At 35.8% G+C, this 14,985-nt stretch overlaps 1 protein-coding gene across 1 annotated transcript in view; it reads left to right on the top strand.

Moving 5' to 3' along the window:
- LOC149070528 (uncharacterized) overlaps positions 1–14,985 on the top strand; it is a 32,800-nt gene that overhangs the window by 10,331 nt on the left and 7,484 nt on the right. Inside the window, exons 2-7 of the mRNA XM_089249029.1 lie at positions 9,934–10,118; positions 10,300–10,556; positions 12,396–12,458; positions 12,560–12,676; positions 14,623–14,735; positions 14,824–14,879. Of these exons, the coding sequence (XP_089105155.1) occupies positions 9,934–10,118; positions 10,300–10,556; positions 12,396–12,458; positions 12,560–12,676; positions 14,623–14,735; positions 14,824–14,879 (791 nt within the window). The remainder of the gene's footprint in view (positions 1–9,933; positions 10,119–10,299; positions 10,557–12,395; positions 12,459–12,559; positions 12,677–14,622; positions 14,736–14,823; positions 14,880–14,985) is intronic.

Raw genomic sequence — 14,985 nt, 5'->3', positions numbered from 1 at the left:
GAAGATAGTCACAACCTTAAGTTCACATCGAGAAACGTTCATAACGTTATATAGATCGCTAATAAATGAGAGATGCACATCACACACTCCTTATTTTTACCTTTAAAAATCGAAAACGATGTTAACTCTGTTGGATAATTTTAACCGCTTGATGGGCGTACATATTTAAAATGCAGGTTAAACACAACCCGATAAAACCGACACCACCGATAATTCTTTTCATACTCTTTTAAATTTTCAAGACAAGAGAGGACGGAACTTTTTATAATTAAAGACTAATACAATGTTGTTAGAAAGAAAGTCAAAATTAACAGGAGAACCATATAAAACAATTGTTTTATTTCACAGTAAGAATCGATAAAACGGAATAAATTGAAAACTATATCAATTTTCCTTTTTTTTCTTCGTTAATGAATTTCCCTCCTCAGGAGACCTTTTCATAGATGACTGGGCATTCCCTTCCAAGGTATCACATATCTCATGTTATGCTCTCATTCTATGCTCATTTCAAACTGAGCGAAGTCATTAAGTAAATCACACTCATGCTGCATATTGTAGAACAGCCTAGAAAAATTCAGCTGAAATGTGAAGAAGAAAATCGCTGTCAAATTGAGGTGAGTATCCCGACACGCTCTCGCTGTTTAAACTCCCAATGACAAGTAACGCGGATAAAAAATGAATACGTACGGAAAATCGTGACGTGGAATACAACAATTTCAATTAGAGTGAAATTGATTCGAAGTATATTTTTGATAAGAAAGTTGCTGTCTTTTGAAAATGTCACTATCTTCATAAATCCGTAATTGTAATAGTTCAACCTCTCATAAGAAAGTCGCAAGCAGACGTGAAAAAAATTCTTCACCTCCATTCTTCAATTGGCATATATGAAGTAGTTGCATATCACACGACACCTGCGAGAACACTATGTATCGATCACATATTCAGAGACCCTCGCGAAGAATGGTAATGAAAATTTTTACAACGTTGAACCTCAGCGTGAAGAAAATTCCTCTTCCGTGCGTCATTCAGATCACTGTATAGACTTTTTTCCCCTTCACATCTCTGCTTCTACACTCCACATACCAATATAGCACACATTTTTTTTAATTAATTTTTTTTTTCTGTTTAAAACATTTTTGTTTTTTCAATTTTTTAATATTTTAAACTCTTCCCCAGATCTAGTTCTTACATTTTAACCACTCCCGGAACGCTAAAACTTTAGCTAAAGCACAATGGCCCTGCTGCTTTGGGTGATATGAACATGAAACCAGACTTTTCGAAACATTCATCGGGGAATCCAATAGTATATAGGATGGAAGACCGAATTGTCGCTGCAAAATTTTCGCTTTTTCTTCGAATTTCACGAAAATCGTATGATAATTTTCATTTATTCGGACCAAGTCTGCTACAACCATCTCGTACGGGTTAAAACCCAAGTACCACCCAAGTTTGCGTATGTTTCCATACACCCATGAAACCTGGGAGAATTCTCCATCACTTAAATCGTGAACACTAAATGATGCCTTATAAATGTTATGATATGGCTCATCTGTTTCCAAGTTAGAAAAACTTTATTCCTTAACAATAAATTCTCGCGATCTTAACCTATAACACTCAACATCTGACACGCATGCCACAGCAAACAGGAAGAAATTTACTTACTCATAGAGTGTAGAAACAGAGATGGAAAATCTAAATACACTAGCTGGAATCGAACGAAAGAAACAAGGTGATTACAGTTTATTAGACACTCGATCAAATATACTTAGATTAGGCCAAGCTGACGAGTTCCGCTTGTATAGAATTATGCTAAAATATCAAACTTCAACTAATTTGGGGGGGGGGGGGTGTTATGCCGCCATTGTAGCCGTAGTTAACATTTCAACCCTAAGTGGCTAAGAATAGAGGCATTAGTTAGTCAGTCACACGAGTGTTTGTCCATCCTTACGTCTCTTTTTTGATTCATATACCAATGTGTGTGATAATCAAGTGAAACCAACAGATCCGTAATATGCAACCCCTGATACGAGTTCATGAAGTGAGGGGTGCTAAACTGAGATAGTTGTAAATAGTCAAAAAAGTGGGTGATAAGAGGATCGAATGATAAGAGTGAGTTGTTATCTCGAACGTACTCATGCTAACTCATGCAACCTTCTCCTCAGATTCCATCACACATGATGTGTAGTATGTGTAGAGACAGATACATAAGCTCACTGCGAACAACCGAGAGTGCGTGATGAATTAAGTTACAAGTGTTTTTACAGAGGGGAAGGCTGGTGCGTCAATACCAAATCATTACCCCATGATAATGATAATCAGAAGAAAAAAAAAATAGTAAGAATTGTAATCGAAATCACATCAGACACTAATCAACAGTGGACACTTTTAATCGCAATATGATAGAGCACAACTTTTTTTTATTGCAATAAAAAAAGTTAAGTAAATGAAACCAAGGAAGCAAAAAAATAAATAAATAAATCTCTCTTCACACCAATTCCTTATACACTGTATTGCCTTCGCCTCATATACACGCAAGCTAGCAAAAAAAAAAAAAAAAAAGGAATTCATTAAAATTCATACAATGCATTACGTCTCCATCAATCAATCAAATGATTGATCTACGTACACCTTTCAACGTTGTTTCACACAAAGAAAAGTAAAAAAAAAATCAGTTTCCTACGAACAAACTCTAGCTGTGGGGGAAAAAAAAGAATCAGCATGCATCCCTCTCTCAATTTTACTCTGCTGAATTTTGCTGAAATCACCGTTCTTTCAAAAACTTACAAATTTTACGCTAAATTCCCGAATTTTACGTAGCAGTATTTTCAAATTTTTGTTAAATGTTTTGTTTGTCAAATTTTTGTTCAGCGACGTTGTACCATTAGTGCTTCTCAACGCGGAAACCAATGGCGGAGGGGGGGGGGCGACAATCAAAGAACGGTTCTTTGATTGTCGCCCCCCCCCCTCCGCCATTGGTTTCCGCGTTGAGAAGCACTAATGGTACAACGTCGCTGAACAAAAATTTGACAAACAAAACATTTAACAAAAATTTGAAAATACTGCTACGTAAAATTCGGGAATTTAGCGTAAAATTTGTAAGTTTTTGAAAGAACGGTGATTTCAGCAAAATTCAGCAGAGTAAAATTGAGAGAGGGATGCATGCTGATTCTTTTTTTTCCCCCACAGCTAGAGTTTGTTCGTAGGAAACTGATTTTTTTTTTACTTTTCTTTGTGTGAAACAACGTTGAAAGGTGTACGTAGATCAATCATTTGATTGATTGATGGAGACGTAATGCATTGTATGAATTTTAATGAATTCCTTTTTTTTTTTTTTTTTTGCTAGCTTGCGTGTATATGAGGCGAAGGCAATACAGTGTATAAGGAATTGGTGTGAAGAGAGATTTATTTATTTATTTTTTTGCTTCCTTGGTTTCATTTACTTAACTTTTTTTATTGCAATAAAAAAAAGTTGTGCTCTATCATATTGCGATTAAAAGTGTCCACTGTTGATTAGTGTCTGATGTGATTTCGATTACAATTCTTACTATTTTTTTTTTCTTCTGATTATCATTATCATGGGGTAATGATTTGGTATTGACGCACCAGCCTTCCCCTCTGTAAAAACACTTGTAACTTAATTCATCACGCACTCTCGGTTGTTCGCAGTGAGCTTATGTATCTGTCTCTACACATACTACACATCATGTGTGATGGAATCTGAGGAGAAGGTTGCATGAGTTAGCATGAGTACGTTCGAGATAACAACTCACTCTTATCATTCGATCCTCTTATCACCCACTTTTTTGACTATTTACAACTATCTCAGTTTAGCACCCCTCACTTCATGAACTCGTATCAGGGGTTGCATATTACGGATCTGTTGGTTTCACTTGATTATCACACACATTGGTATATGAATCAAAAAAGAGACGTAAGGATGGACAAACACTCGTGTGACTGACTAACTAATGCCTCTATTCTTAGCCACTTAGGGTTGAAATGTTAACTACGGCTACAATGGCGGCATAACACCCCCCCCCCCCAAATTAGTTGAAGTTTGATATTTTAGCATAATTCTATACAAGCGGAACTCGTCAGCTTGGCCTAATCTAAGTATATTTGATCGAGTGTCTAATAAACTGTAATCACCTTGTTTCTTTCGTTCGATTCCAGCTAGTGTATTTAGATTTTCCATCTCTGTTTCTACACTCTATGAGTAAGTAAATTTCTTCCTGTTTGCTGTGGCATGCGTGTCAGATGTTGAGTGTTATAGGTTAAGATCGCGAGAATTTATTGTTAAGGAATAAAGTTTTTCTAACTTGGAAACAGATGAGCCATATCATAACATTTATAAGGCATCATTTAGTGTTCACGATTTAAGTGATGGAGAATTCTCCCAGGTTTCATGGGTGTATGGAAACATACGCAAACTTGGGTGGTACTTGGGTTTTAACCCGTACGAGATGGTTGTAGCAGACTTGGTCCGAATAAATGAAAATTATCATACGATTTTCGTGAAATTCGAAGAAAAAGCGAAAATTTTGCAGCGACAATTCGGTCTTCCATCCTATATACTATTGGATTCCCCGATGAATGTTTCGAAAAGTCTGGTTTCATGTTCATATCACCCAAAGCAGCAGGGCCATTGTGCTTTAGCTAAAGTTTTAGCGTTCCGGGAGTGGTTAAAATGTAAGAACTAGATCTGGGGAAGAGTTTAAAATATTAAAAAATTGAAAAAACAAAAATGTTTTAAACAGAAAAAAAAAATTAATTAAAAAAAATGTGTGCTATATTGGTATGTGGAGTGTAGAAGCAGAGATGTGAAGGGGAAAAAAGTCTATACAGTGATCTGAATGACGCACGGAAGAGGAATTTTCTTCACGCTGAGGTTCAACGTTGTAAAAATTTTCATTACCATTCTTCGCGAGGGTCTCTGAATATGTGATCGATACATAGTGTTCTCGCAGGTGTCGTGTGATATGCAACTACTTCATATATGCCAATTGAAGAATGGAGGTGAAGAATTTTTTTCACGTCTGCTTGCGACTTTCTTATGAGAGGTTGAACTATTACAATTACGGATTTATGAAGATAGTGACATTTTCAAAAGACAGCAACTTTCTTATCAAAAATATACTTCGAATCAATTTCACTCTAATTGAAATTGTTGTATTCCACGTCACGATTTTCCGTACGTATTCATTTTTTATCCGCGTTACTTGTCATTGGGAGTTTAAACAGCGAGAGCGTGTCGGGATACTCACCTCAATTTGACAGCGATTTTCTTCTTCACATTTCAGCTGAATTTTTCTAGGCTGTTCTACAATATGCAGCATGAGTGTGATTTACTTAATGACTTCGCTCAGTTTGAAATGAGCATAGAATGAGAGCATAACATGAGATATGTGATACCTTGGAAGGGAATGCCCAGTCATCTATGAAAAGGTCTCCTGAGGAGGGAAATTCATTAACGAAGAAAAAAAAGGAAAATTGATATAGTTTTCAATTTATTCCGTTTTATCGATTCTTACTGTGAAATAAAACAATTGTTTTATATGGTTCTCCTGTTAATTTTGACTTTCTTTCTAACAACATTGTATTAGTCTTTAATTATAAAAAGTTCCGTCCTCTCTTGTCTTGAAAATTTAAAAGAGTATGAAAAGAATTATCGGTGGTGTCGGTTTTATCGGGTTGTGTTTAACCTGCATTTTAAATATGTACGCCCATCAAGCGGTTAAAATTATCCAACAGAGTTAACATCGTTTTCGATTTTTAAAGGTAAAAATAAGGAGTGTGTGATGTGCATCTCTCATTTATTAGCGATCTATATAACGTTATGAACGTTTCTCGATGTGAACTTAAGGTTGTGACTATCTTCAAATGACGAAAATCATGGAAATTAGCGATTCTTTTTTTTTCATAGAAATACACAACTATTTTATTCTTATACATATGAAGTGATGAAAAAAATTCTAGCTGAGTCAATTCAACCAGAGTATAGGTCTCAATTAATTTTTAAACGTGTTCATGAAGATTCGTGTTTTTCGTTACTTCACTGCGTGCAAAACTCATCTTCTCAAAAGTATGTTCGATATTTTAATGAAATTTTTTAGTCGTGGTTTTCAGGTGATAACTGCAATGAACTGGCTATATACTCAGTTGTATTTTACAAGTGTTTAAATATAAAATATTGAATTTCTTTTCTTTCAAACTTCATGTATTGTTTCATAAAAATTAACATATTTCCGAAAATATTTAGCATATCTTAGAACTTCTAATTCATTGAATTGACAACTGCTATAGCCCCGTAGTGTATAAAAATGACTATATACATTAGTTTTTCAGTGTAAAATGTTCAGCGTAAGTATAAAAATAAGCTAATTTCGATGAAATAATGTGTAACAGCTAAAAAATATCTCTGAATTATAGTTAAAAACATACGTTTTGTATAGACTGCTCTATTTTTAAAAGTGTCTCGAATGTAGTCAGTTGTAATAAACATAATATTCCTGACACAATTCTTCAATTATTTTGTTTAAACTATTTTTTATGCTCAATAGAAAAATAAAATCGATGCTACAAAATATTGCTTTCCTATTAGTATCAACATTTTAAACATACTATCGAAGTGCGAGACGTCTTTTGATCGACACGATTTATCCAATTTCAACGTCATAGTTTCACAAACTGTTTTGTGATACTAGGAGGACATAAAAAAATAAAACAAAATAAAAGTTTTTTCTTCGGTTGTCTATATAATCCTCATCACTAAAATTGAAATTTTTTTTTGTAGGAAAACTCAAAAAATAGCAAAATTATTCTTTAAATTTATCTATTTTTAAAATAAAAGGTTTTTTTTTCCCCCAAATGTTTCATTTTTAGACTCAACAACGGGTTCGAGATTGGGCGAATAATCGTGAATCAGCCAATGACTTTCTTTTAATCGACATCTCAAGTTCGCCATCAAAGGCGACCACCCCGATATTATCAGATTCACAGCTGCACCCAGAACGTTTTACGAATGAGGAAACATGTGGGTAAATCCAAATGGAGATCCAGTAATGAATCGCGGTGATGATAATGCTGAGTTGGGTGGGAGATGATACGATTCAAAGAAATTATCTAGAATAATCAATAAAAATAAATATATGTTAAAAGTATTTCAAAGCCTCTTGGTATTACTATATTTTTGATTTTATTGTTTCTATAGCATCTTCTTCTTCGCTGTTATTTTTTCCCGATGTTGACAAATGCGTAAGTTTGCAGGTAAAAGATTGAAGCTAGTACTAAACACTGTAAGCTAACTCTTTTGCATGCTCTCAATAAACGATGAATGAGTATCCACCATGGTAAGTGATTCTTGACTCTTCGTTGAAAGATGACCTTTAATTTTTTTTGTTACTTCAGGAAATCATATACATTCGGATAAAATATTTTGTCTTATCACACTATTTGACTGTGAGATCACTAAAACGACGCGGGGGTTTCTTCAAGATTAACAAATGCATGTGAAAAATATATATTATTTTTTATGAAAGCAAAAAGTGTCTACCTGTTGGTTGACTGTTAAGAAAGAATGAACTATAGCGATCAAGAGTGTTTTTGCGCTAGTTCGATTTCTCTTTGACCTCTTCTCGTACTAAGTGTGATATCTCGGTAGATGGAAGAATTGTATTGGAGCTTTCCCTCCTTCTTTCGCAATTTATAGTTTTTCCAACAAAAATTAACTTTATGTTACTGTACCCAGAACATTAGAGAGGATGTCATTGGAAAAAATAGTAGAAGAGTTAGCGTAAAAGAAAAAATCAAGCTAAAGTGATGAACACAAGTTCTACATTACCGTTGCTATAGTCGGAAGTTTAAAAGAAGTTATGATTTCGTAGGGGAAAAAATATCTAGTTGTCGTGGATGCGCCATGGGCTATCAGCTGGGCACGCAGTTGCTTGATAACTTAACATTATTACAAATATTACGATCATGCCTTGACTTTCATGACATCGCTGAAATTCTAGTGGAAAATCATAACGCCACGGAGAATTATTTGATTAATTATGAAAATTTGAAATGTATGATTGAAGAAAATTATTTAAAATATTGAATAATTGAAAACTTGATTTGTAAAAAAGACTTTGCAATTCATTTGTAGTAACTCTTTTATTTTACAGCTCGGAAAATTTTCTCAGATAAGTAAACGAACTCGTATTTCAAGAGAAGTTACACGATGGTAAAAAACATGTCAGAATGAAAAGTTTTCCAAACGATAATTTAACGACGCGTAAACGATAATTCAAGAACGACCCCTGTGAAAAAAAAATATTTCAGAATAATGACCTGACGACGTCATGGGCATGAAATTTAAAAAAAAAAGAAAAAAGGTATAGAACATTAGGGACGGATGTGAGGTCAGAGTTGTGACGAATTTCACAAAAAAAAAAAAAATTTCCAAACGATACAACCCCTCTTTGAAAAATACCCCATCACGGAGTGTTGTGACATCATGGTATTAGTGAAAACGTTAATTTGGAAGGACGTATACAAAAATATAAAGTGGTGATTATATATATATATATTACTATTCAAATATTTTGTTGCGTAAGATTTAAAGTCTTTTTACATGCATTTTTACTAGCTGATTTATGAACAAGTCCCCTCTTGTGAAAAATCGCATTATTTGGTTGAAAGTCAGATTTGAACATGGGGATAAAAAAAAAATTTCAAACGATAATTTAGGAATTGCACCCTCTTTGAAAAAAAAAAAAAATCTCATCACTTGAGATAGAAATAAGAAATTCCAAAAGATAATTTAATATATGACGAGCCCTTTTACAAATACAAATACAAATACAAATACCAACTTGGTAACAACTTGGAACAAGAATAACAACTTGGAACCTTAGAAAATGTGACATAAAAAATTTAATTTAGGAACGACTTGCATCGTAGTGGCTAAAAAAAACCCGATAATTTTTTATTTTAAAATAATTTAAGCCCTCATCAAACCTCTTTGAAAAAAAGTTAGTTAAAAAACGTTAATTTAAGAAAGATCCTTCTAAATCCTATCACGGAGTGTTGTGACATCATCGTTGAGACTTGGGGAAAACTTTTTAGGATGATATGAAAAAGTTTAATTCAAGAACGACCCCACACGACTTGCAGTGGCTAAAAATAAAAACGATAATTTTGGGAGATTTTTATTTCAAAATAATTGAGCCCTCTTAGAATAACGACAGAAAAAAATTAAGTTAAAAAACGATAATTTGAGAAAGATCCCTGGTAGAAATTTAAATATCTAGCTTGCTAACGCAACCCCTGACATCAGACACTAAAGTTTAATTTAGGAAAGATCCCTCTGAATCAAGAAAGAAGTGATTCTCTTATCACACTAAACAAAATGACTCAGGTGCTGGCTGCGGAAAAGTGGGGTATGGCTGCGGAATAGAAGGTTGCGGTGGCTGCGGAATGGGGGCAGCGTTGAAAAATCTTTGACGTCATGGGAGTGATCAGACACTAAAGTTTGATTTAAGAAAGACCCCTCAAGATCACAGAAGAAAATGACTCAGGTGCTGGCTGCGGAAAAGTGGGTGATGGCTGCGGAATGGAAGGTTGCGGTGGCTGCGGAATGGGGACAGCGTTGAAAAATCTTTGACGTCATTACAGCTGCGTTGACTTGATGTCAGACACTAAAGTTTTATTTAAGAAAGATCTCTTATCACAGAAGAAAATGACTCAGGTGCTGGCTGCGGAAAAGTGGGGGATGGCTGCGGACTAGAAGGATGCGGTGGCTGCGGAATGGGGAATGGCTGCGGCTGCGGCGGCTGCGGTGAGGCAGAAGCCCCTTTTTGCCCCTACTCACCCTGTATAAAGTTAGTATATATTTTGTTTGAAATCTTTATGCATGCATGCATAGAACCTTTTCCGTTATTTCGTTGGCAGGACCATTACATTGGCTTTACTATTCGATCTCATACTTATACTTATGCGTTGTCAGGCGACTACACCGCCGTCGATTGGATGTGTACGACTACAAAGTTGACGGACAACCAGAAAAGACTGGATTCTTCGTCCCTCAGCAGGAGTATGATTTAGATACTCGTCAGGAAAAAGCCAATTTGAGAAAAGTAAGAATGTAGGAGGGTGAATTTTGAATTTCTCGCAAAGTGTTAAATATAGTGTGTGTACCACGAATTGGCGCATTCTGTTAGATTCTTTTTTATTTTTTTTTGAAGATGTCACATAAATAAGTACCAGAGCTCCACCTTGCGAGTGTTTCCGAGTACATTTTGTACATATTTATTTCAGATTTCCGATGATGTGTTTTTCTATGGAATCAATTCGAATTCTGAGTCTTTGGTAGTCCACGTGTCGAGAAGACCACATGGTTACGTCTGCTCTTCACTTCATCTCAGGCTCTCTGATGGGAAAATATACAGTCTCCCCGAAGAATACCAACTTCAGAAAGAAACTTCCGAAACGAACGCTTTCGGTTCGGCAAGATTCACGGTTCAGTGTTTATCACCATTCCGAAAATGGAGAATTTTTTTCAACGGAATCCTTAGGTTAGTTCAAACCAGTGTTTGTGTGTGTGTGTGGGGGGGGGGGGGGGGTTGCATAGATGATATCAAAACAAGCGTGAAATGACACAGCCAAATATCCGATAGATTCTGTTGATGTAAAACCTAAACGTAAGAAAATATTTTTCTTAAAGCTGCTTTTTTTCAGATGTGAATATTGTACACGCGTAGATAATAATAATTACTATTATTATTAGCTGTTATGGGCCACAGTTTAGATACTGCTAGTTTATATTGTAATATAAAGTTTTATATGCATATGTTAAAAATCTGCTTAAAAGAAAGCATTCGTAGCTGTTATGGGCCACAGTTTAGGTGCTGCTACTTTATATTATAATATAAACTTAACTCGTCCGGCAATCGAGAGACCCGGGTTCGACTCCCGGTAGAGGCAGAGATGAGTTTTTTCCTTCCTTAAAAAATTAACATCTCAAATAATAAATATCTTCACAACATCCAGTCTTCTGTATATCTTGTATATAAACTTAAATTATATTATAATATAAACTAGCAATATCTAAACTGTGGCCCATAACAGCTACGAATGCTTTCTTTTAAGCAGATTTTTAACATATGCATATAAAACGCTAACAGATATATCAATATTCCTACGGTTCAAAAAATTTCGAATTTTCCCACTAAAAATGTAGGAAAAAAAGAGCACTCTTCCATTTATCTTTGTTCTCAACAACTGTCATCAACAAGTAAGACCGACAAGTAATGTTAAACATATTTAAAGAGTAGAACTCTGCTGGTTCTGTGCTTTGAATGAAAAGTTTGGCTTTGAAATGTTTCCAAAGAAAAACTCCTGAACAATTATCTTGAAGCTGTCGCTCTCTTCACCTGCTCACTTATCATTAAAAAATACCTAGATTTTGGTTTCGCGAGGTCTTTATTGACATCTCAATAAACTCTTTGTATTAAAGGATTGCTTAACTTCTGCACAGCAGAAATCACTTAATCCCATTCAAAATGTCATATCTTCTTTGATGAAGCAGACTTTCAGCAGGAGCAAACTAAGGAGAAAAGGGAAAAGCATCCCCCATTGAGAAATCAACTTTACAAAATATCTGGACCCCTGCCAATGCTAAAATAAGTGGCGTTTAAAGAGGCGAGAAATCTCGTCAATGCCGCTTGAAGGTTAACCATTGAGCTAGTCCAAATTTCGGAATACACACGCTGATTCGGGCTTTTGTTCCTTAACCGACTTACTACGGTTAATTTTTCGCTGCTAGGACCTATCAGACTCGAACCCAAAGTTTACAATTCTGATTCAGAGTTTTTTTTACAGAAACATTCGTGGTTGAATTCAAACTATTATTTGGGGATGTGAGAAGCATTTTATCCGAGAATATAAAAATAAATGTGTAGTCTCGATTAGCATGCAACAACGGCATTCTGTTAAGCACCTTATAAGGTACCTAAAACGGCTAAGAGAGCAAGCACTGGACAATTTTCACACCCTGCCTTAGCCAACGCCAGAGTTTCTACGCTACATTCATAAACACATGCGTCAACATTTCTTCGGAACTCGAAACAAAATTATTAATGGTAATTGTGATTGCAGTGCTAAAAATTGTAGCCGTAATTGTATGATTTGAAATTATAGTGATAACTATGTCTTCTAAATGAGATTTTTTATGATAATCGCAGTAAAATACTTTTGGTGCTTTTGCTGAAGAAAAATACGAAAATTTTCATTTTTCTTCCCCGTTTTCAAAATATATTTGCTTCACTTTGCATATTTTTTTCAGACGTTTTTAAAATTGAAGAGATTTATATTTTGATACAGAAAATATTCACTATATTAATTTTTTTTCGTAGGGAGATTTCGAAAGAAGGGAAAGGACAGGATTCAAAGCTGAAACATGTTACATTCACGTTCTTGTGAGTTCAATTTCAATTAAATTATGATGAGCTCAAACTCCATCAGTTATTTTTTATAAAGACATGTTCATTATATATATAGCATTTGTGTTTTCCTACAGATGGAAGGCTTCTTCGGAAGTATTCGATTACAACGACGACATACCCACAAAAATTCTAGCAAAAGCTGCCGCGTCCCCAACTTCGATTTTCTCGTTTCCTATCTTCAATCTTCAGAGGTGAGTACAAAGACGCTTCATTCTTCCGCTATGTATGATCATGACTCTGAAAAAGAATGATAAAGACAATGGAGGGGGGGGGGGTACATCTAGGGTCACAACTATATGTTTGTCAGCCGGGGCAAGCATGCATTCTGACGCCTGCTCGTAATGTTGAAGGTGAGTTTTAATTGTGAAATTCGTGCCCCCTCTGATCCTGCGCCCGGCGCAACCAGACAACCCCCCCCCCCTGCTAGGGAGGATCTCGAGTGTTTCTTAACGATTTTGGTTACAGTGTACCCGAGTCTTCTTCATTTTATTAACAATTAACAAGTATGTAACAAAGCTTTACATACCTCATCAACCGCTTGAGAATATGATAATCCTCTACCCTTCTAGAAATGCAATCTGGCTAGGTGTTTTTCACGTGGCAAATGGCTCTCTTTTTGATTTTTAAACATATGCGTAGCTTTATCAATATAACAAGCATCTCTTTTTCGAACTCGCATCAATTTGTTCTCTTTCACAAAATAAATTTAGCAATAACAGAAATATAAATAACATCACGCAACGCGAATATCCTCCATTTTCTTTTTGGAAAGGAAATTAGGGTAGGCTGTGTGTCATAGACATGGTTGCAAGTTTAGACGTAAATACGTTCTTTGTGCCTTCAATCTCGTGATAGGTAATGACAATGAAATGTGCTTCATTGGATTTTTCTCAAAACTATCTATCAGATGACGCCGTTGGCTTCTTTCTATATCGTTATTAATTAATTCAGTTTTCGTAAAGTTTGTCAACCATATTTTTATGGGTCTTTTATTTTCAGTCACTTCGTTGGTTCAGCTAGCCCGTTATGATGTTTGTATATTTGCTTTGCGAACTTCCCGAGATATAGCGAAAAACAATTTCGTTACGAGCCTGGTCCCCAGACCGAAGGAGGTATTAAAATCAGGGGTTTTCCATTGGTTTTGTTTAAGAATATCCACCACACGACATCGTTGGCTTCTATTTGCGTTGAGAACCTTCCCAGATATAGAGTAAAACAACTTGGTTACGAATGTGGGCCGCCAGCCTGGTTGGTACCCAGACTAGAATAGACACAAAAACCGGAGTAATGTATAGTGTAAAGGTTTATAACAGCTGGCTGATGAGAAGATATATTTTGGAAAGAGAGCAAATTTAACTCCCCCGGCGGGGAATTGAACAAACCTCCTTTCACTTTCCAGGTGAACACCCTAACCCACTAGACTACAGGGGCAACGAATATCTCAATCTTTCCTTGGACCTCGTGTGCACTGAACGGGACCGTACATGGACAGTCGGAGCTAACTCAGGCCAAAGCTCACAATTGCTGACAATGCCACCAGATTGCGACTTATCCAAGGATGATGTCACTCTCCCAATCGCAATGTGGTGACATTGTCTGCAATTGTGAGCTTTGCGTCCAGTATCATCAGATATATATTCACATTAAAAAAAAATGCAGCAGTAGAGGAAAAGAAGATAATGTGTATTCTTCTACGAAAAAGAAGTGAAGGGGTGGATTCACATGTACAGACACTCACCGTGTCGTGTCAGACACGGCAAACATTCTTTAAAATAAGAATGTCTGTCTGTGCCTGTGTAGCCAGGATAGGAATACGAATATATATGAATGCGCTCATTGATTTTATGTTTGCCGTGTCTGACACGACACGGTGAGTGTCTGTAGATGTGAATCCACCCTAACGCGTGACCTTCACTGACGAATAAGCATCGAACAATCATCGTCATCGTCGGTTAACCTATGAGTTGTTTAGCCGGTCACTGGAGAATACCGACCTGCTTTAACCGTCACTTTAACTGATATTTGAACGAGTAAGTACAGTGTTATTCTACTCGAATCTTTTGAGATTATTTATGCGCGAAACCATGACTTAATCACATTAATCAAAAATCATTTCATTCATTTTTTTGTCTTTCAGAATTCGAAGTGTTTTAGACAGTTACGAGCAACCAGGAATGATCTCTGGAACAATGAAGTGCGACGGTACAGAACAAGAGATATATCTTTGGGGAGTCAGAGGGCGTTACAGAGGTGCATACATTACTACGCGCACTCATTTCTGTTATAGCTCCAATGTTTGCTCAATAGTAATAACGTCACAGGTTGATATTTTTTACAGGTTGTAGGAAGATGGTTGCCGACAGTAACATTCAACAGATTTACGGAACTTTAAAGGTATAGAGTTTTCAAAAATATCGCATTTATCACGTTGATATTATTATTAAAAGCGTTAGTTATGATGATTGCAGTAGCCATATAATGTGACATATGATTTTCTTTA

Source organism: Pholcus phalangioides, unplaced genomic scaffold (genome assembly GCF_987345545.1).
Source record: "Pholcus phalangioides strain wild (caught in Gottingen) unplaced genomic scaffold, Ppha-v1.0 ptg000021l_1, whole genome shotgun sequence".
Lineage (NCBI taxonomy): Eukaryota > Metazoa > Arthropoda > Arachnida > Araneae > Pholcidae > Pholcus > Pholcus phalangioides.
The sequence above is the reverse complement of the archived record's forward strand: the minus strand, read 5'-3'. Positions and strand labels throughout refer to the sequence as shown.